This window comes from Crocodylus porosus, unplaced genomic scaffold (genome assembly GCF_001723895.1).
Source record: "Crocodylus porosus isolate Cpor-Errol unplaced genomic scaffold, CroPor_comp1, whole genome shotgun sequence".
Classification (NCBI taxonomy): domain Eukaryota; kingdom Metazoa; phylum Chordata; order Crocodylia; family Crocodylidae; genus Crocodylus; species Crocodylus porosus.
The window spans coordinates 12913531-12935542 of NW_017728947.1; the positions used below are offsets into that span (position 1 = coordinate 12913531).

Genomic DNA, 22012 nt, shown 5'->3' on the forward strand with positions numbered 1-22012 from the left:
ACAAGGTTCTTTGAGTAAATCTGGTATCTTTTATTTGACAACTAAAAAAAATAGTTGGAAAATGTATTCTTTGCAAGCTTTCAGGTACAAATGTCCTTCATTAGGCAGAGGAGGGGCATTTGTATCGGAAAGTTTGCAAAGAAGAATTTTTCCAACTATTTTAGTTGGTCTAATAAAAGATATCGGATTTACTCAAAAGAACTTTGCCTGCCAGAATAAGATCAATGACATTTGTTAAACTATAACATTTGATAAAAAAAAAAACAGACTGACAAAAAGAAACACCACATTAAAGTACTCTGTTTATTGCATGCAAAATTAACACAATGCGTAAAGCAAAGTACACAACGGTTAAACTGCAAAGAGCCTGAAATTAGTATATTTTGATTTTGGAAAAGGGACCAGACGGCTAGTAAGTCTCTGGGTATATTTTTTTTTTAAAAGGAAAAGACACATCTTTACAATGAACTCTTCCATCCAAAGTCAAATGTCCATCACTATTAAATGTTATTAGAACAGCTCTCCTTTCCCTCCTCTCTACCCAATCAGCAAACACAGTATGCTCTCTCTAGCTTGTTCGGAGTGCTGCCTGGGCCAGCTATTCTTACCGTGGTCATGGCTCTGGATACACGCACAGCACGAGTTTCTTCTGTATGCTGCACTGTGACTCTGCTTAAAGCAACACAGAAATAGCATCAGGCACAGTTTAAGCTGAGCTGTACACTACAGCAGCGCCTCTCTTGTTGCTCCAATTCAGAGTCTGTCAGCATTTCCATCATCTCCTCCAAAGCAAGGCTTTTGTAACAGTCACAAGACAAAAAACGGCCCCAGGCTTTAGTTTGGTGTTCAGTCTCAGCCCACAATCTTTTCTTCCTTCCCTTCCATCACATCCAGGCAATATTAGGAGGAAATCCAGAAGGGAATGGAAGAGAAACCAAAAGCCTTATGTTAACTTAAATACCGACTAGAAGGAATGCTCCCTGTTGGATAGCACTTGCATACTATCATGACAGATAGCTATAAATCCAAAACAAATGGCCTAGATTTGATAATCCTGTAATGGTGGTCACTAATATCTAGTTACAGAAAGAGCCAAACAAAAAGCATCTGAAATCTAAACTTTGCTTTGAATTTCTGATCTAAAAGTTTATCCTCAATGTAGCCCGCAGGCCAGATCCGTCCTGTAAAGTGGTCTCTTGTAGGACTCCTAGAGGTCTCAGGATAGGCAGGGGCCAGATCCATCACCTAATTCCAGGATACAGAGCCCTTGTTGAGTATTCATTTTAATGGCAGCAGACATGCAAGCGATGACTGTGTTAATTGCCATGGGTGACAGAGCTGCTGTGTCAGCTCAGGAAGCCACAGGGGTTAACAATGCTTGCCCACAATGTTAGAGGTGGGTCCAGATCTGACTTGTGAGGAGTTCAGCAGTTCATGTCTGGTCTAGGGGACCAAATGAGTTTGAAACCCCTGACTTACACCATGGTGTCAGTTAGGTTTGGGTAAGATTTTACCCACCGCTGTTTTAATGCAAGTGGAATAACCCTAACCTACTTATTTTAACTAATTTGAAAGAAAAGTGCAAGATGCAGAAGAAGAACAACAGGAAACGGGAGGGAGCAAGAACTTCCTCAGGCTGTACTTGGTCTCAGGTGAACTAATTCTCTCTTCAAAAAGTCCTTGTAGGAACTTGAACATCACTGGCTGAGTTGCAGGGCTACTGGCACTAAAATAGTTCAGTTCCCACTGTCACACTGCTGAGCACAGCTACAGATGTGGAAAATACACTATAAGGTTCTGTTTCAAAGGACTTTAAATAATTTTGGTTTCCTTTGTTTGTTTTTTTGCTAGTAAATGGAAGTATGGTCCAGCAAACCCAAAAATTGGGCAAGATAACGGGAGCTACAGCTAACATTAGTTGTAAGGGCTTATGTGTAAAGAGAGGCTGGAGAAGTACATCCCTGTGGTCTGTATGTACCACATGCATGCATGCATAGGTTGGTTTGGACTGGGATGATCCTGCCTGTGGCAGGGGTTGGACTAGATGACCACTAGAGGTCCCTTCTAGCCCTACTTCTCAATTCCTTGACCTACATTCCCAGCATTTTTAGTGAAATTAAGCTTCTATTAGAGCAATGCTGGGCATGCACCAATAAGCATTCTTGAAAGAGTAGTGCTGGATTTGCCCTGGACGAACCCCAAACAAACATCAGCTATGGGTTTTTTTTTGGTATTTCACACATGTGGAGCACAAGAGGAAGACTGCAAGAACATATTTACCTTCACAACCCATGTCACAAGTGACCACGCCCATTCAGCTTCTATTCAACTAGATGGAGTCCACATATAGTATGGTATAAAGTTACCGTCTACTATTTGAAATCAGTTCAATTAAAGCTGTACATACAGAGTAGCATTCGAAATCAGTTTTAACTTAATTCTTAGCAACTAAAACTGCAAACAGTGTCCTGACCCTTTCAAGTTAACTGGAGGAACACAGTATTTGCAGAAAATCTTCAGGCTTTAATCAGACTCTCAGTGGGTTTTAAAGGGATACTACAACATCAGTTTGTAAACATCTCTACAGTGGAAATAAAGATTACTTCTGAGCTAGCCAATTACTCAGTCCCAGAAGATGCATCATACAGTCATAATGGAATGAACTATGGAAGAAAATTACATTTTAAAACAGGTGGTAGCAACCTCAAACCTTGACTCAGGTGTCTGCAGCCAGCACCGTACCTCGTAAGTCATAAAGTAGATTAGTTTCCTAGAAATTTGTATTGGAAAATGCCCATTTGGTCAGTCATCTAGTCCCTTCTCCAATCAGAGCAAGATTGTTCCCAAGGGCACATAACAATGCATTACTCAAAACTGTGCACATATTAAAAGCATGCCTATAATCAGTTCAAGCTCATTCGAAAGGCAGGTATGGTATTTAAAAAGATCAACAGAACTTCTCTTTTAGTGACCCATTATGTTTGGTTTGTCACATCATTGCAAAATGTGAAGAGAGAAAGCAGTAGATGGAGCAGCTTCCAGTAACACAAAAACATGCTGTAAATGAGCCAAAAATCAGGGAAAAAAAGTTGGCGAAACAGAGTAGAGGAAGTAAAAGAACATTAGTGAGTTGAGCACTGAGACTTTAAGTCAGACACTACCATTAAGCAATCTCTTTTTGCATTACTTTAAAAATTTATTTTAGCATTCAAAGTCACTACACTTTATTTTGGAGAGAGATAATTACTGACTTAAAAAAAAAAAAAAAAATCTGTTATTTACTCTGGAGCTATTACAAACTAATGTGTAACAGACATCACCTGATGGGCCACAAAGGCTCTAAAGGCTTTAATAGCCTTACAGGTCAAGACCTATTTGAAGGCTTTAGGGTTTTTGGATCATTGATCCCAAATAGAGCACTGCAGGCAGCACCTGCACAGCAAGTTGCATGCATAAAAGCCTTGATGTTTTGTGAAAGGCTGCAGCTTATGCATTTTAGCACCAAGACCTACAGAAACAGTTTGCATGTCCCTAAATTTTGTGTCACCTGCAAAGCTGTATTTTAACAGGCATCCTTCAAAAAACCATGGGGGTGTGGGGAGGAAACCATCTCCTGTGCCATATTTCGACCTTTTTGGCAAAAGCAGTCAAATGAAGTAAGAACAGGAAAAATGACTGTTTTTTCTATTAAGTTAAGGCACTCTCAGGTAGGGATCTGATAGGCAGATTTTCTAGTAAAAATGAATTCCCATGAAAATAGAAGTGGTATATGAAAATAACAACACATCCTCTACAATATGGCACAAATTCCCCTTCTAGAACATCTAGACCAACAATACATTTTTCTTCGCCATGAGAGTTTCTCACAAGGATGAAACTGAAAAAGAACAGTGCAAGCATTTGGTTCTCTCCATCCAGTTATTTGGACCAGAAAACCTACCGGGGAGTTTCTGCAGTGGCAGAGGGCTATCACTCATCATTTAAAGAGCAGCATTCACATTGTACAAAGGTAAATTCAGTAGGTTTAGGGATCACTCTTATCTATTTTAGAGTATAAGTGATGAACAAACACATCTTAAAAATGGGGGATGAATATCGGACATCTCCATCTCTCCCAGCTCCAGGAGCTGAAAGTTACCGTATTTTTCCTCCTGAAGGGAAGGCTACCTGGGGATGGAAAGCAGCAGGTTTTTTAAATTTATTTCCCCAAGATAAAACACTGGCCCAAATTCAGTTTTCTGATAGACACAATATTAAGGGGTATTGTGTTTTTATTAACGATTTTTCAGATCCTATTTGCTTTCACATGCACATGAATACAGGTCACTATTCAAAGCTTAAATTTAGAGGTGCTTCTATGTATGACAGATTACTGGGGGGGGGGGGGGGGGGGGGGGGGGGGGGGGGGGGGGGGGGGGTTGAGAAATAGTGAATGCATCTGCAAGACACGAGACAGACCTGTTATGGAACCCTAAGGTAGTCAGCTGCCAATCAAAATCATTAGCTCATATGAATCTCTTTAGAAATTAATTGTTAAAATATACTCTTGGAACATCTACAAGGTAGATTTTCTTTTTTAAAAACAGAATTGTATGTAGGGCAGAAGGACCATTACACAATATTAAAATGTCAGAGGTTTAAGCTTGTGTTGGTTTAGTCATAAGTTACCAACAACCACTGATGGCAGACATAAAGCCTCCCTTAAATTATTAAGCATAAAACAGCAGACTGTAATATTTTGCTAAACTGAAGTACAGACACAGACAAAGATGTCATTTCAATATTTGAAACCAGCAAGTTTAATTTAAAATAAGAGCAAACCAATAAGCTCAGAAAATAGCAATGTGAGAGGAAAATTACACTGCTAGAGAAAAAAGTGGAAAGACTTAAGAAATTTATAAAAGTAATCTCCAAGTGGAAATTAGAAATCAACCCCTAGAAACAGAATAACACAAAAGAAATATTACTGTCCACTTTCTAAATCAATATAACACTGCTACACGACAGAATTACCATGGTAACTCAAGTAAAAAGAATAAAGCAATTCTTATTATTTCAAAATAAAATCACAGCCTGAAGCCCAGCTTTTATTACAACTGCTGATAGATCGCTGGCTTGTATTTATCTGAAATATTGCTTTTCAATCAGTTATTTTATGAATGTACAAATTTCACTGAGCAGCCAACTTAAAGAGTGCATGTTAAAAAAAAAGAAAAAAAAAGGCAAGCCAATGAAATCGATTAAACCTGAACATAAACATTTTTAAAGGGGCAGTTCTGTTACATTTTCTACTTAATCCAAATTAGAGAGAGAGATGTAGGAACAAAGAAAGGGGCGGCGGGGGGGGGGGGAAATTAAAGCTTCTTCAGTATTCCCTCTAAATTCGTGCACATGGATTCTTAGGTCTTCCAAAAAAAAAAAAAAAAAAAAAATACAAACCACGCACATCAAGTATTTTAGCAGTCACACGAGGACACCATTTCTGTACATGAGAAGGGCTATACATCTATTCTCTTGTGATCAGAGTACAAGAAAACATTGACTAAACAAAAAGTTACTCAAGAATGTTTTGACTTGCCCTGCTGGATACTTTAGAGATTTAAACTCCTGTTTGTACAGTGTGGGAAATGCATCAAGGCTAAGACACTAGTCTGCATTAGACACTGAGACCATTCTAAAAGCAGAGCTCAGATAAAGTTCCCTCACACCTTCAAAGCTGGTGTTCCTTGTGCTAATGTGCTTAAAAGGTGGCAAGCCAGCAGGTTACTTTCTGCTCCCCTTCCCCTCAGATGTTCAAAAGAACATCGATCAGGAACTGAAAGCAACACTTCTCTTAAAAATAGCAATGCTTCCTACCACCCCCTGCCATTCTTCAGGGGAATAAACCTTTCAGGCTTGTTGAATATGCAGAAGTTTTAACTAGGGCAGGTGCAATGATGGCAGCAACCCTGCAAGTTTCACTTTGACAACCACTGCCTAAAAAAATTAGGCCCCAGCTATAAAGCAGCACCAGCTACTGCAGGATACCACATTATAACCATGTCAAGATATTTTTGTGGACCATGTATGAAAGAAATGTTTTGGAATTTGGCATTTCCATGCATGGAAGAAAAATGTGTTCTAGAAGTGTTTTCTCTCTCTCTCTTTTTTTTTTTTTTTTTAAAAGCCTTCAGAGTGGTGGCTAGGGGGCAAGTCATTAAATGAATCTAACTGTTGTGATGCCCAGAAGCAGATTAGCCTAGTGGTAACCTAAGCACACAGGACAACGCTGTAACTCTGTGGTCAACTCAGCAAGAAGATGTACCATCCCAGCAAGAGACTAGGAAAGGAGTATTACTAATAATAAAGTGGCTTCCAGCCTTGTCATGGACCAGCAGACCTAACTAATGTCTTCTGCACCTGGTCAGGGGAGTCAAGGCTATTCAAATTCTTCTTCCCCACTTACCACACCCCATCTATTTTGCTCACAATAGTGAACAAAGAGGCCCACAGCCTCTGTTCTCCCTCACCATGACTGAAGTGACGATCTGAGCAGCTCCCACTCACCTGAGGAGTAGCCAGAGACCTCTAGACTACCCAACTAGGGTACTTGAATTCCACTTTTTAAAGCCTCTCTGCTATCTCTGGTTTAGGTACATCATAGAATCATAAGAAAGTAGGACTGGAAGGGACCTCACAAGGTCATCTAGTCAATTTCCTTGCTCAAGGTAAGATCATCTCTGACTAAACAATCCCAGCCATACATCTGTAACCTGCTTTTGAAAGTTTCTACAGATAGTGATCCCACAACTTCTCAAGGAGAGGTACACTGTACTGTAGAGTATGGTACAGACGCTGGATGTGCTGTAAGAGTACTGAGAGTGCCTCTATAAAAGATTCAGTCTATCACAATTGGATTTTAAAAGACAGATGGTTATAATGTGTCACTACATTGTGCCTTCATTTCACCATCTGCAAAATGGGTCTAATAAACCAGTGTATTCTGGAAGGAATTCCTTTACGTTCCTAGAGGTCTTGCCAACAGAGTGACAAAAATGTGTCTTCAAGACAAATACTAAAATGAATCTTAAGTCACATGGAGGCTGTCTTTTGTATTAAATGTTTATTTGTGGAAATGATGCAGTAAGAACATCCTCTCAAGTCAAGTGGCTTACTAGTACTGTGATACAAAAGTAACATTACTCCCATTAAAGCAGATCAAGAACTGCAGTAGTATTTAGGTCTGTCCAAAGATGCATGCTGTGCTGTTGTGTCCTAAGAGTCCCTATAAAAATTCAGTCTACTACAATGATGTTTTTAAAAGGAAGATAGAAACAATAGAGCCTTAATTTTCACATGGACTGCTTGGAGGTCCTACTATATACTCAAATATATGGTATCTATTTGTATTTAGAACACTTTTTCTAGAGAGTCTTTAAAGCAGCTGAGGTCTCAAGCATACACCAATTAGAGAAAGGGCAGGAGACAGAGGAGAGAAAAAAAGTCCTGTCTGTCTGACACACTGAAATAGGACACTCTAAACTGCACTTAGTGTTCCTTTAAATGAAAAATGGCTAAAGTAGTAGGTTGCAGAGAAAGAGACGCTAAGTAGAGATAGTTAGAGTTTTTATTCAAATAAAGTCTTGCCCCAGGAGATGGAAGGAGAAGCTTGAAATATGGAGATTTAGATTTACATGCATTAAAAGCATCAGTGTGACACTTTTTGTTGAAGAAAAAATCCAACCTTTGTTGTTATACATGACAAAACAGCAACCAAATGTTTGCTTTGATCCCAGCGCATAAAGGGTGAAGCTTTTAGGCAAGGAGCGGCAGGTGATCTCAGCTCTTCTGCAAGTCCTAATGCTCCTAAAAGCCACTCTTCCAGTTTCTGTAATTGGGCATCAGTAGTTAATGTAGTATTGACTGCATTACATGCTCCTGTGCATCCTCTCACTAATGCCAATTGCATCACCTTGTACATTTACCATATTGCTTAGCCAATAGCTGTTAAAAGCAATCCAAATCATGAATCATATAGGAAACTTTTAGCAAGACACGACATCCAAAGGAGACAATTTACAGTTGAGTTAATCTGGGTACATTAGTGAGACATGGATTCAGGAAGACAGACCAATTTATGTTACTTTAGTTTTACCCTTTATTGGTTTGTATAGGCAAATGAATGGAAGGGCACAGAGTAAAAACAGATATAAAGAGAGTTCTTTTCAAAACAGAGCTGCATTCTGTGCAGACAGGTCAAAGGGTTTGAGACTGATGCCTACTACAGCCTTTCATATCCATAACAAGGTACTTAGAGAAATCATTTTCCATAAAGGAGGATAAAAACGAATATATAATGGATTCTATAATAATAAATAACGTTAAGTATCACTAACTATAAACATATTAGGTAGGACGGAGATGCCAGGATTATCTGAGACATGTATGGCACCATCCATCCTTGAAGTTCCTTTCAAACATCTTCAGAACAACAACAGGATAACGAAGCTCACAGAGTAGTTGATCTTTGTTTATTCGTAGAAACTCTTCGAGGTAGAGAACATAACTCCACACTGGCTAGACACTATATGAACCTACTTGAGCAGACACAGGGCCCCCTTTCAGAAGCTGCTTTAACATAAAGTCAGCAAAGATGACTTTATTGATGATGGGATTTTTAGGGGGGGGGGAGGGGTGATTTTCAGTTTTGGGGACTTTACCCACCACAACTGAATGAAACTGGATACTACAAGAATAATGACTACAATAGCTGATCCACACTAACTAAAAGGTAGAACCAGCCTAGAAATAAAACAGGTAACAGGTGACATGGATATGAAAGAACACTCTCTCACTAGGTGTTTGTCAAGAACAAACAGTGAATTGTAGTGACATACCTCAAGTTTTAGTAGTGCCATTCTGCTCTTCTGCCCAAGCTTCATAATGACAGAACAAGTTCAGGCTGGATAGAGGGGTGACGCTGAAATGAGGTGCACCATCTAGTGCAAGGCATCAATAATTTGCAAGTTGGGGAACAAATGGAGAACTGAATACCTGTCTGAAGTATTACAAGCGGAAAACAAATTGCACATTTTAAATAATCCAGAATGCTTGGTTCTCTAAGCACTGTTTCACAGCTCCCCTTTGAAAAGGTTGCACACACAAGGAAAGTGCCAAAACAAAACATTTTCACTAGCTGATCAATTTAAACAGCTGTGGTAAAGCTGCAGTCGCTGGCACCATCATTAACAATTTAAAGCATGGCTGCTTTTGTCTTCCTTCCCAGTTACATTCTCATTATGCTTTTTTTTATTTATTAGAAATACAGTCCTCCAGAATACATTTCTATATCTCAGACCCATAATAAACCAACTAGGAACATCCCTGGCTTTGCCCCAAGTGGATGTTTACATGGGGAGGTGCATAATTGTTAAATTTTGAACCAGATTCTCTTCACTCACTCATACATATGCATGAATCTTACACTTTTCTCTTTTAGGAACAGAGCATACTTGTTGAAGCCCACAACTACCTAGCATTCCCAGAGACATCTTTCCAAGTTTGATCAGCAAGATTACAACTCTAAATACCAAAAGAATTCACCAGTGATCATTCAAATAAAATTTGTTCAACAGTATCTATGAGCTGCATAATGTGCATTTGTACAAAGAAATTTATTTGCAAAATATATTCAACAACAAGATAAAAACCTTGTGCTTGCTTATATATTTGTGGAAGTGATCCCCAACGCCAGTCTTGAAAACTTTTTGTGGACCTGGGAGTTAGGCAGGAAAGCGACCCACACGCATTAACAGTCAGTAGAGCATTCACAAGCCACAAATAGGTCAAACTGTAAGTCTACTTTGTGGAAAAAAGTGTTATAGATCTCCCCTTTCCCCCTCAAGTTAATAGTGAATAGGTGCTACATTTACTGAATAAAAATCACTTCCTATGCACAGTTCACCACACTGGAAATGGGGTGACAATTTTTATGCCATCTAAAACAACATTTCTGTGTTCTAAATGACGACAGTTCTGTAGTTTTAAAAACACACAGACCCGTTAGAGTTTTACTGTTCGGCAGTTTGCAATATCTGTAGCGTATTCTCTCCTTTTACCCCACCATGCTTAATGCCATTATTATGATTTGAATTGATTTAAAATAAAATATCTTATTTGCCATAAACTTTCATAAACTTTACCAAAGATAAAATGCTTTAAAGGTGCACTCAGTACTAGTGCTAAAAGAGTACTTATTCTTTAGTAGCACTTTGATAGTTTTCCAATGAAAGCCTAACTTTGCTGTAAGCCTAATTATTTGGCCTAGGTTAAACAAAACTTTGAACAGGAAATTCACATTTACAAATAGTGCACAACTGTCTCTAAACCTGAAAAACCTAAAAAAGCTTCCAAATGAAATCAATTAATCCGCCAACCATGATAAATTTCTTAACCATTTAAGAAACATATTTCAGACTCTTCTGTGACCCTTTATCGCCAGACCTAATGGATTACTTTATTAATAATGCACTGCTCTTAAAAGGAATTTTTTTTGAAGATTCTACACTGTAAGAAGAGTCTCTTAAGAGTGGCTACAGCAAACAGATTGATATTTTATTATCTTTCACAAAAACAAAAATTGAATACTAACCTAGAAGAAGATAAATTCTGTTGCCCTTCCTGTGTATCCAGCATAATTGTATTGTGTTCAAAGCACAATTAAAGCTAAATAACTTCCAAGATTCAGTCTTTCATCTTCTGTCCCACCCCCAAAGCTGAAGAACTGTTTCCAGCTTGTTTTAAACAAATAATATGCCTTGAAAACAATGGTTCCATAGGTCCCAAGAGCACCTAGAAATGACAAATAACAAAGGTTTGAAAAGAAGCCTTGCTACTGTTTTTTAATAACCTATTGCAGCAGACAAGTGACCCTGATTGCATGGCAGGAGTGTAGCTATAAAACATAATTTGCTGCTATCAGAAGTCTAAACTTCTCTATTTCCATTATGGAAGTAGTTGCCCATCCATGAGTTGGGAGAATGGTTCTCAATGTCTACACGGAACTCGAACCAGACTTAACTCTTCTTGCATTCATTAAATAAAGTGGAGATCATTTTAAAACCAATTTGTCAACTGTCATCTGATGCCGAGTTTGCCAATTCCTATGGAAGGAAGTACTCCTAGAACAGGCTATACTAGGTTATCCTACCCTGTAAAATTTGGGCAAAATCTGATCTTTTCAGTGCCTACTGGAATCACACCTTGTACAAATTTATCCATCGAGTCACGCTCTACTCTCACCAGATACTTGCTTTCTTGTCTTCAGCTCCCAGCAGCGCTACAAGTTTTTATTTATACTTAGTTATTCCTGTGCATTTCTGTTCATGCTACTTCTGTGCTTCTAACTGTACCCAGTTTCACACACACTCATCAAGATTGTGATCATTTCCTTTCAGGATTCCAAACGAGACCCACTGCAATTAAAATTTAGACTGCAGGAAGCATGACTGGCCCTCCCCATAACTATACATGCAATTCCATCAACAATGGAAATATCAGTCCTTCACCACCAGGAGATCCAGAATGTTTTTACCCTTGGAATAAAGGTGATTTCTAGGAGGATTTGATGTTGGCGGGGGGGTGGACACAGGAAGCCAGAGAGTGATGAGCCCGAGGGAAGGTTCTAGATAGAAAGGAAGAAAGCAAGTAAGCATGCGCAACTAGCAACTTTAGGAATTTAATATTAGATAAATCAGGAAGACAGTGAAATTCTACATGCCATGTTAGCAGAAAGAGACTCTGCTGTTTTCACTTGACACTCATTTCCCGCATCCCTCCTTGTCTGGTCCTTCAGTAAACCTGTCTGGGAAGTTTGCCATTTCCTTTTTTAGTATCATCAGCAATATATGGAACACTCTTTTCCCCTCTGATGACACTATTTCCTATTAAGCTTGTATGCGATCTATAGCTACCTTGATATTGTCCTTACAGACATCCATAGATTTCATAGACATTAGGACTGAAAGGGTCCTCGGAAGTTTATCGAGGCCAGCCCCTCGCCCAAAGGGCAGGAAGTCAGCTGGGGTCACAGGATCCCAGCAAGATAAACATCCAGTTTTCTCTTGAAGGTGTTCAATGGCAGGCTATTCCAGACCTTAGAGGCTTGGACAGTGAAGAAATTCTTCCTTATGTCCAGCCTGAAATGGTCTCGCAGTAGTTTATGACCGTTTGACCCCGTCATCCCTTGGGGCGCTCTGGTGAACAAATGTTCCCCCAGATACTGGTGGTCACCCTGATAAACTTGTAGGTGGGCATCAGATCACCCCCGAGCCTGAGCTTTTCCAGAACCCCATAGCTCTCAGCCTCTTGTCGTAAGGTCTGTTTTCCTGACCTATGATCATGCACATGGCTGTTCCCTGGACTCTCATGCATATAACAGTAGTGTCCTGTGTGGACTGTCATGACCTGATCCTGTTCCAAATGTGCAGCACTTCATACATTCATTTATAAAATGAATCCATGGCCCTATTCTCCTGGCTGGAGTCCTACATCACCAGTTATTCTTTTCATAGGGTTTGCAGAAAGGAGGTGGAAGATGCACCTTTATTCATAGTATCATAGTGGGGCCCCTACAGGATAGGCTTGGCAATCTAGTGATTGCGGCAACCAAAAAAAGCTGACCTCTTTAACAAAGTCAGAACATCTTGCTATTAGATAAAGTTTTAAAAAGTTTGCGTGGCCCTATTTCACCATAGGGTGAAATATTTTGATGCCCAACCAAGAGGTTAATTCTCCTTATGCTTTCCTCCTAACATATGTGAATACTGTTGGATTATCAACTGATGCTTCAACACACTGAGGCAATCAAGACACCCAGTTCCACTTGTTAAATATTTTAAGAATATCCAGATTAAACTACTCCTACAGGTACAGCCATGGTGCATAGACATCAAACCTGGCTTGGTTTTTTGTTGCTTCTATGTTGTCCCCTTATTTAAAAAAAAAAACAAAAACCCGAAACTCCTGTTAACCGCTTACTTCAAATCTAGTTTCAGATACTGTAACATTCGCTGCCACGCTAGTAACCCCCGCTCCAATCAAAACATCAGGGTGAGGAGGTTGCCATTCTTGAACTATCAAGCCCTTGCTCATTGATTGGTCTGTCATAAAGGTCCATATACTAGAAAAGGAAATGTAAACGCAAGGTGGGAGACCTAATTTCCTCTATTTAACTTATTCAACTCCTATTTTTAATGTGTGGTACCCATAGTTTTATGCTGTTGGGTACTGGCACTAGGATTAAATGTGTTCTGACAACTGCTTTCATACATGTAAAAAAAAAAAAAAGTGTGATTAACATATTCTTTAATATTTGATTTCAATACACTGTCTGGTTACTATAACACATTATGCAAAAGGAAACTTTTTTCCCCCCGCATGACTTTCATGGTTTCTCTTAGTGCATTTCATGCCACAAATGCCAATTACTAAGCTGTTCCTTATTATTAGCAAAGATCATAGCAAGGATAAGCTGCAGCATATTCCTAATTATTATTATTATGCAGATTCTTCTTTTTTCTTGCATTAAGCATTACTTGCACATAACTTTAAAGTTTGATCCCTACATAACCCATTACCAGTTTTACGCAGGTAATAGCACTCCCCCAAACACAAAGAATTAATTTGGGCTATGTTGCATGCTATACCGTCATTGTATACTAGATTTCTGAGTACAAGTGTGAACTGAAAAAGGAAGATAACAAGATGTGGGAGAAGCGTCTTTTGTTTAGAAGAAAAAAAAATTTTAAAAACCTGAAAAAGCAGCACACCACGTGTGGTCCAATAAAAAAAAAAACACAAAAAAAGCCAGCCAGCCAAACACGTCTTATTCATAGGAAGGTTACAAGAGGAGCCTTATGCCTCTAATAAAGTAAACTCAACTTTACTTTAGTAAATTTAACTTAAGACTGCCAAAAAAAATAACTGAGCACCTTTGAGCACTGAGCTGCTTCAAATCCTTTGAAATCCAGTCAGCTTAAATTTGTTTTTTCTAGCATAAGCAATACTCAACGACGTAGTCCCAGCCATCTGCAAGGCTGATCCAGAAGATGTCTAACAGATGCTTCGGACCTACTTCATTTTAAGTTCTAATATGGTTACAAGAAGACTGATGAGAATCAATACAAAACTGGAATTTCTAGTTTACAGTATCAGGATTCCAACTTAACTATTACAGCATTGCTAAGAATGCACATGTATGTTACACCTGTAACAAGTGACACCATGATTTTTCTATTGAGACAAGATTTTATGAATGTTCATAAAACACAGAAGAATCAGACAAAGCTTGGTGAGGGGTTTTGTGTGCGTGTAAAGCAGCAGAAAAATCCTGGTGAAAAATTCCACACACATTTTATCCACTACACCAAGCATGTCAAGCTGAGGTTGGAGTGCTTGCATGCCACTCCATAAATAAGTCTAAGTAGCTTGGTGCTTGCAAACAGGCTGAAGTGAACTGATCATGTAAAATAAATTATATTGAGTGATGGCAGTCCTCCAAATACATGAGAAAAGGCAATGCAAACAAAGCTGAAGCTAAAAATGCAGACCATAATTTTAGATATTGTTTTCAATGTTGAAAGACTTCATCATGACAATTACCCAACCATCTGGTTCAAAGTCACCAAGAGGCTGGTTTTTTTGCTTTTTTTTAAATATTAAAAAACCCCTTTCCCTCTTCTAGGTGTTTCCCAGTAGAATAACTTCATTTTGACACCAGAAGCTAGACACTGGGGGTGACAGGGAATCATCCCCTTTCAGCTTATTTGAATTAGTTGGGTTCCTCTATTATTAGTGTTACATGATTAACTTCAATTTTGACAGGAAAAAAAATAAGTCATTTTGAATTACAAATGGTATGAGTTTCAAAAAAAAAAAAAAAAAAAAAAAAATTTTTAATATATACATATATTTTTTTTTTTGAGCACAACACATGTAACACACCCAAGTAATAAAAAAATGCTGCCAAAGTGTTAAACAACATAGGGTTCCACATAGAACAGAGAAAACCTGAATGGCTCTCTCTGTCCATAGACATGAAGAAATTCAGCGCTTCTCTGCCTCCAAATGACAGCTGCCTGTGTCCAACTTTCCAGCTGTTCAAGACCTGTCCACATAGATTAACATGCTAAAAGCTATCAGAATGTACACTACCTAGCAGCAGATAGTAGTGGAGAGAACAATGAAGTTACCCATTTATAAAGTGAGTAAGAGAGAAAAATGGAGTGAGTTTGGGGTTTTGAAAGTCAAATATGGACTTCGTTGGTATCTGTTCAATTAAAACACATAAGTACCTCAGAAATGCTGTTAGCAGCAGTGAAACTTGTAGGGAAGTCTGATAGAATAAAGGGAAAGCTTAAGAAGCATTCCACCATGCTTTCAAGGTACAAACTATTACATCTTAGATTCAAAGTGCTTGTTCTATGTATTGCATGAAATGCATGTCTAAATACAAGTTCTCCTTTTTGCAGGCACATCAGGTCCTTCATAAAAGAACTGAGGCTGCACAAGACAAGACCTGCCAGACAACATTACCTTGTCTGAAAACTTGTGATCAAACTTACCACAGTCTTCCTAGAAACTACCACTCACAGAGCAGTTCTGTCATCTGGCCAAGAGCAAGTGGCATTCAGATGAGGATGACCAGAGTCTCTCTACCTTGTTCTAATTACCAAGAGACTGCCTTAATATGATCTAGGACTCTAGAATTGTCACACCAATTCCTTTTCTTTTATGAAGGACCAGTTATAGCTTAAAAAAAAAAAAAAAAAGCACACACTAGGTCCTAAACTTAGTCAAGCTCCCCCTTCAGCTTCTTCCATTAGAATTCCCTCCCTACTGAATCACACCTCTCCCACTTCAAGAGAGGAGTAAATTCTCACAATAAGCCAATGCTTCCTTGCCAGAGCAGTTTAGCAGGCCTATTAGCTTATTGTCATTATGTTTATAGCTACGAAGAAGAGCAGTAAATGGGAGATATTAAACACGTAAATTAAAAAGACCCAGATGGCATGCAGTGGGAAGAGAAGTCTCCAAATTAGATTTGCAAAGCTACCAAAACAAACGGGCAGAAATGGACCACAAAGAAGAACTGTTTTGTCATTCACAGAGAAGACAAATCCAAATGAAGTTAATATATGTATACATATCAGCTCATTCCATGTCCTTCAACAAACAGAGAACCCTGAAGTAAGCCCTTCCAGGCCAATTCACTTTTCAGTTTTCAGGGGGGGGAGGGGACAAAAATAAAAAGCAAGTACACTATTATAAGCAAAGGAGAAAACATTAAAAGACTGAAGGCAGAGAGAGCACTCAAGATGCACATACAGACCAGGACTATTTGTTTTCATGTAAGGAACATACAGAACACCCCATATACAGGCTTAAGCAATCTCAGCACACCTACCGTCCTCCTTGTCCAGCACCATCATCTCAGGGATCAAGAAGAGTCTGGGGGTAGATGCTTCTTTGCCAGCAGGCTCCACTCAGAAGAGACAAGAACTAGTCTCTGGGAACACAGATGAGCTATAGTACAGCTGATCGTTCTTCAGCAGTGAGTGAGCTCTAATTACCCAGTTGTCCAGCTTTTAACCTAGATTGCACTCAGTTAGAATTACATTCAGAAATGAAGCACTTTGCAGATACAAAAGCAGTCTCACCTACTTTTGTACCTCAGAATTGCAAGGAACTAAAACTGCAATTTAGAAAAAAAGGGAGATCAGAGCTGTTTCTTTGGTTCTCACCTTCTAAATGGCTCAATTTGCACAGTATAATCTGTTTTAATGTAATTGCATTTGATAGCTCATAACCCTGGCTGTTGCAACTACACAGCTTTCAACCTTATAAAGTGTTTTCCCCTTGGATTTAAGCTGATTCTAAATCTAAAATTATATTCAGAGAGGGTAAAATATCTAAGCCTGACTACTGCTGCCACTGTCTCTCAATTTGTGAGCTTTGCACATTTGCTACTGAATAAATGCACATATTTCCCAGGGACCCCTTCTTATTCTCCTGTCAGGGTTGAATGGTGATTTTAAGTCTTCTCAGCTCAGCAGCACCACCTGCAGCACAGTCTCTGTAAATTGAGGTTTGATTGCTACTGAATTATTTTGAGCATTTCAAATATTACTAACTTTGCCTCTGTTCAGTCCTGTTCATGGTTTGTGGGCTACTTTCATTTATGAATATACTCAGTAGTAACAAATTCCATCTTTAGTCTTTATGGACTGCAATTGACCAATGTTCTCTTTTTGCCTATGCATTTTATTTCTCCAAAGCATGATCACTTTACCCAATATGCTTATTTAAAACCGGAGGGGGTCACTTGAAAATGGCTAGTAGGTTTCAATATGTCAAAGAATCACTCCCTTGCTAAAGTTCTCTGTGTAAAATTCGAAGGGCACAGCCTTGGCACATTGTCTTCTACAATTATTAACCGTTTCACAGACATGTCATAGCGTACAACTCAATTTAACATTTTTGGTGCTCATTTCAACCTTATTTTAGTACGCTCACTTAAAGCTTCAAAATACAACTTGCAAAATTCAACACTGAATGCACTTCACTTTCAGCAATCCATATATTATTGACTTCTACAAGCCAAATACAACGGTAGCCCATACCTACTGCTCTACCTGTTCACATACACCATTGTGCCAGTTAATTCTACTAATGCCACATTATTAGAAGATATGATCTGCTATTCTTACTTGCACAAGTAGACCATTACTCTCAATTCTGTCCATAAATGTTCCAGGATCAGGTCCTTTAATGCTCTGCAGGATCAGGTCCTTTAATGCTGAGCTAAACAGCATTTCAGCTGTGTCCATTTTTTTTAATCCAAGAAAACATTTTATTCTCATTTTAATGATACTTTTCCTTTCCCTTTACAACTGATACAACAGCACTCTTTAAAAGCATGATAGCAAGCTCAAGTTATATATCCTTAATACCTATTTTTAATTAGATTCCTTATCCTCAGCTCAAATGGCTTTTCCCTCCCCCTTCATTTTGAATACTTAATCCTAACAGTCCTTGAACATATTTGATGTTAAATGCATCATCATTTTGCATAGAGTCATTTCATCCAGCACTTAAAACTACTATTCTTTTTCCTGTAATATTAGTTTGCAAGAGCCAAAATTATACCATAGGGTAAGAGTGCAACAGCTATAAGTGATTATTTAACTAAGTTAAAAAGGAACAGGAACTGTAACACCAAGACGAGAAAGCTAGTGCCCAAAAGTTCCGATTCTAAATCGCTTAGCACAGAAGTAGGATTTTCTAAACTATAATATTTTAGACTGACTTTTTAATGAATTGTAAGTTTTGTTTTGTGTACTCTCACTCTGCTCATACCCCCGCAGCTTATTTTGGGGCAGTTTTATCTTTCAAAGAGAAAGGATTTAAAATATTTTTATTCATAATTAAAAGTAATGTAGATTCTCAACTTTGCTATAATTGTTGACTTTTGTAGTAATTGCACATGCACACTGACTGACATAATGCACCTGCCTAAAATTTTGTGCAATAATACGCAGCACTGAGCTGGTATGTGTTTTATCCCTACATTGCTTCCACATGCCACGTAAGTTTATACCAGCAATAACCCAAATGATGTTTTTCCTTGAACTTCTTTCATTCACTTCACTTATTTCAAACTCCAGTGGAAAATTTTTTTTTCCAACCCTTAACCTACTTGAAAGAACAATTAACAGAAATCAGCCGTGACTAAGATGGTATTTTGGCATTGGTCACAATATCCGAGGGCAGCTCATTGATTCCCATTGCAGAGAACAGATGGTTAAAAACATCAAATCAGCATTTATATTATTTGAGGAATACCTATAATTGCCCCATTATTTATAAAGTATATCAGACACTGGGCTGGTTAGTTTGTCTTAGGCAAAAGAAATGACAGATATAGTGGGCCAAATTCAACACTGATTTACACCCTGGAGTTGTACAGGAGCAAGTCCTTAAATAATTCTTTTTTAATGAAAGCTTTTAAAGGGTGTTTTGGGAAGACATGCACATACGTTTCCATCTTAAAACGGTATCTTCTGATATCACATTATGTTATATCAGTCAAGTTATACCGTGTCACTTCAGACATATGAAATAATGCTACCTCACTGACATAACTTGACATAGTGCCACAAACTATCAAGTCAGGGAGCTGACAATTTTTTTAGCCTCAGCCTTTGCCCACAATGATATAGTTATTGTTGAGAACTTAAGGAAGCAATACTGCGTTTCAGTTGCTTCTATCAAAAGCAAGAAATATTTGCCAAGGAAAGTTTCTTCTTACAAGGCAGCAAGCCGATTATTAGACTGTGTGTGGTGGCAGTGTCATGCTAGGGCTACCATGCTGCCCCGGAGCCATGATTGCTACATGTACCCTGAGGCTGGGAGAGCAGTCTCTACCAAGACCGCAACGCAGCTTGACAACTAGCTCTCAGGGATGCAAAAGCTCGGAGCACATTACAAACTCTACTTCAGAGAACGCCACTCTTGCTTTCTGTGTGATACCCCAATACCGTTAGAGAAACGACAGACTCCCCAAATGCCAGCTTTCCATTCGGCAGTGCACAGCATTTTACTGAGCTACGGCAGTGCCCTCTTCTATAAACTTTTTTTATTTTTAAACATTTAAAAAAAAAAATAAACTGGAAAAAAGAAAAGCATTTTACATCCATTGTCGTCAACGCTAGGATTTTTAGGAACTAAAAACTAGGCCCGTTCTTTTCAAATGCAGGCTTTCAGCTTGATATGGAAAGGAAGTGGTATGGCTAAGCGAAAGCCTCCATTTTAGTCGCGTTTGTAACCCAGGCAGATCCAGCGTCTCTTCTAACATTCATATTTAAGCAGACAACTGGAGCCCATGAGTTGGGCAGAAAGAAGGAAAGAACGGCTCAAGTGTAATATAACCATCTCCTCAAATAGTTACCTCTTAATCTCACCTTCTCTCCCCAATTTCTAACATCCTTAATAGGTGCAATTTCTCCTCTAGCATAAGTACCCTGTCAACAGTTTTGAAGATTCCTAGGCATTACTTCAGTTTGTTACTCTGATCTCGACATCCCTCTCTCATCAGGGGGTTGTTTCTTACTTCTCTTCTTTTTAAGTGCATCCCATTCTAATTTCCTCTTTACCTCCGCTCCCATCCCCATTATTTCCTTTCATATAGCCATTCATGAGATCTCCTGGAAGGAGGGCTGTTGAGAACTGTCTGGATAATCAATGGTTCTAGTTTCACTCCCTTATGCCATCATCATGCCAGCCCCGAGCTCCTCAGGCTTAATGAGTATGTCTGCAAGACTTGAAAGAACCCAAATATCCCCATTAGGAGACCCTCTTTAGATCTCGGTCTTTCCTCACAGCTCACCTGCTTCCCTCACTTCTGCTGTGGAAGCAGTATCCTGCTGTTCCCATCAATCAGATTTAAATCAGATAGGGGCTAGCAGGCACCCTGTGACAAGAAGTCAAGGGGATTAAGACGTCACCTGGTTTATTATTATGAAAGGGTGATAATGGTGCAAGGGGGGGAAGCAACCCGTTTTCTTTACGGGAAGAAAAAATGGGCACTGCAACACTTGGGGAGTCTGAGGAAGTTTTGAGGGAGGCAGGTGGACAGGCAACCCCCATCCTGCCCGAGCACAGCCTTCTATGATTTAACCCTTTGCATGGGGCGGGGGGGTGAAAGGAAGGGGCTCCTCAGCGAGGCCGTCTCCTTCCCCTGGCCGGGAGCCTGGTGCCTCGGGCGGCTCCGACAGAGGGAAGACCGCCACTGAAGACAGCGAGCGGCGCCCTCCTCTCCGCCGTGCTCGCGACTCAACGCCGGCCGCAGGCGGAGCGCGGGGGACAGGGCTGGCGCCGGGGGCTGCGGCCAAGCAGGCGCCCCCCTCACAGCGGGCGCGGCCTCCCCGCCCAGCGCCTACAGGGAGCGGGAGCGTGTGCGGGGCAGAGGTCCCCGCGCCCCCGCCCGGCCCCGGCAATGCCGCCAGCCCCGCAGCAGCCCCGACCCGCGCCCCCCTCCCGCGCCGCTCAGGGAAGTTGCGAGCGGAGCCCGCCAAGGCCGGGGCAGCTTCATCCGCCGCCCCCCGTTTGCAGCTCCTCTACCCCGGCCCGCGCGATCACGCGGGAGTACATGGTGGTGGGAAAGCCTCCCCCCACCCACACACATGAAGCTTTGATTTACAAGCAGGGGCCGTGGGACGTGCAAACTGCGCACACGTGCGGATGGACACACGTGCACACACGCGCCTGCATGCCCTGTACATACATGCGCAAGCACATACGGGCAAGCATGCGCATCCGCACACGGACACACGTGTGCGGACACGTGCACACGGATATACACGCACACACGTGCGCGCGCGTCCCGTACATACACGCGCATCCCGAGACACACGGGCATACGGACAGACACGCGCGCACGTCTTGCACATACACGGGCATCCAGAGACGCACCTACGTACGGACAGACATGTGCACACACGTGCGTGCCTGCCCTGTACATACGCGGGCACCCGGACACGCCTGTGCATACGGACATCCATACACATCCACTCGCACGCACGCACCCACACGGACAGGCATGCACACGTGTGCGCGCCTGTCTTGTACATACATGGGCAGGCGGACATCCACACGCATGTCCCGCACATCCACACAAGTACATACATGCATGCGTACAGCCGTGCGCATCCACACACACACGCGCGCGCAGATAGATACACCCTCCGTCTCCCCCAGCCACCCTCTCCCATTGAGCAAGTAAATTCCCCCCCTCCCCCCCGCTTCATGCAGCACTTGAGGGAAGCTCCTCAAGGAGGGGAGGGGGAGCCCCGCACCGTGGGACGAGCCCGGCAGGTGACGGGCAGCCCGCGATGCGGACCGGCGGTGCCACGCGGGAGCCGGGCCGCGAGGCTGCGTCCGATGCCTGTGCCCCGCGCACACGCACGCACACGCA

The 22012-nt window shown here is 40.7% G+C and overlaps 1 protein-coding gene across 3 annotated transcripts in view; it reads right to left on the minus strand.

The window, feature by feature from the left end:
- LMO1 (LIM domain only 1) overlaps positions 1-22012 on the minus strand; it is an 84072-nt gene that overhangs the window by 61699 nt on the left and 361 nt on the right. Inside the window, exon 1 of one of the 3 annotated variants that reach the window (XM_019551964.1) lies at positions 16445-16988. The exons of the other annotated variants lie outside the window; for them this stretch is intronic. Coding sequence (XP_019407509.1) covers positions 16445-16469 — 25 coding nt within the window. The 5' untranslated portion in view covers positions 16470-16988. Of the gene's footprint in view, positions 1-16444; positions 16989-22012 lie in introns of those variants that run through there. 3 annotated transcript variants of the gene reach the window in all.